This window comes from Lottia gigantea, assembly GCF_000327385.1.
Source record: "Lottia gigantea unplaced genomic scaffold LOTGIsca_147, whole genome shotgun sequence".
In the NCBI taxonomy this organism is placed as follows: domain Eukaryota; kingdom Metazoa; phylum Mollusca; class Gastropoda; family Lottiidae; genus Lottia; species Lottia gigantea.
In genome coordinates this window covers 455,678-457,330 of record NW_008707746.1, presented here as the reverse complement: position 1 = coordinate 457,330, position 1,653 = coordinate 455,678, and the positions used below count along the sequence as shown (strand labels likewise).

Below are 1,653 nucleotides of genomic sequence, written 5' to 3'. Positions count from 1 at the left end.
GAACTTCTTCACTCTTAACACGGAAGCCGTTTGAGGCGACTGATTGAAAATCGAAAAGGTGAAAATGATGCAATCGGTGTTCCCGATACACATCTACACAAGTTTAGAAAATCTCTTTAATGGCTATCTTATATTCTATATAGGTCTATAACACGACCAGTCATTGGTCAATTAATGACAAGAAATTGCTTATATTAACAGTTATTCTGTACTCTTTAAAAAACACAATTGCTTATTGGTTAAATCGCAAAATGGCACCGGTAGCAAAATAGCGGCTTTATTTCTGAAGACTAGAACGTCGGTCTGCTTCATCAACGGTCAGATGGCATAGACTCCTACTCCCTCAAAAAATCAGATAACAAAACAAAATTTCAGTCGATCTCTATCCTACATTAATCCTAGACATCCATGGATGCAAGATCTGACTTATTCGATAAGGTGCAATTTCGCCAAGATTTTCTCTCCAGAAAATTTCGCCCTTGACATTGTCAAGTAAACCGGAAGTAGGCTTAGTTATTTCCCCTGTTGGATTACATGACGAACAGGCGTTAAACCAGTATCCGCCATGATATTCCGCAGCACAATTTCTACCAGTTGCGTTGTCATTATCTTTGTCGTAAGTTGAGAACGGTTGTCCTTTGAGTTCATCTAAACAATCGCCTAGAGTATCGTTTACCCGATTATTAACCGAATACTCGAAGGTCATTTTATAACCTGTTGACTCGTTACCGATACGAAATCCTGCTTGTCTTGAACGATACCGGGTATTATTTTTGTCGAAGACGTAACTTGATAAAACGTATGGTAAGTCTTTAGTAAGGTAATGAATCTTGTCCAATCCAAGCCACATTTCTGTAAAGAATTTCCCAAATCCGTCTTTATAATCTTGGAAAGACCGGTTGAAGTTTTCAGTCGGTGTGGTACTGGTGCGACGAAGAATACTAACTGACCCTCGTCGACATCGGACTTTGAACGGTTCCGGCGCTGTAGAGGGGTGTATCAAATAATAGTTGTGTAGATAGCCGTGTGGTATCCCTTCCAGGCAATCTGAAATCAGAAAGCATTGCTTGTGGATTTAACAATGTATGCTGCAGACAAGTGTAATTGCGCATATTGGACATGTCAAGATTAGAAAGTATTTACTTACCATGTTTGGGTCTGTCCTGTGTCAAACGTTGGGAGAAACTGACAGGATGTCAGATGTGAATTACCGGATTAGACTTTGGAGCTTCAAACCTGCATATACCGGAAGTGGGAATATAGTGCAAACGTCAGCAAAATGAATTTGATGCAATGAATAGTGACAATGAAACAAGATGGGGTACGTACTTTTCATGATGCGTTCACAACGTGTTCCAACCCAACCACCAACGCACGAACACTGGCCTGTGGCGTTCTGTCGTCCTCCGTTAAAACAGAGCTGAAAAATACAAAGGCTCCAGTTTGATAAAAAAAAAACAAGGCAAGCTTTGGCATTTATCTATTTGGAAATGAAATGGATTCAAATGATGTTATATATCCCACTTTTCCTGAGTATTTTATTTCATTAGCTCAATTCAGAAGCAGAAAAGAATGACGTAAAACAAGTTCAGTCGAAACCCCTCTTAAAGATGGGTTCCCTTATTTTCATTTATGAAAATGAAAATGCTAATA

General features: G+C 39.2%; 1 protein-coding gene across 1 annotated transcript; it reads right to left on the bottom strand.

Annotated features, from left to right (window-relative positions):
* Positions 1 to 517: 517 nt before the first annotated feature.
* Positions 518 to 907, bottom strand: LOTGIDRAFT_97479 (hypothetical protein; the record flags this gene model as incomplete). Its single annotated transcript, XM_009050229.1, has 1 exon — positions 518 to 907. A coding segment is annotated over one exon (390 nt), but the record flags the coding sequence as incomplete, so codon positions are not given.
* Positions 908 to 1,653: the final 746 nt, after the last annotated feature.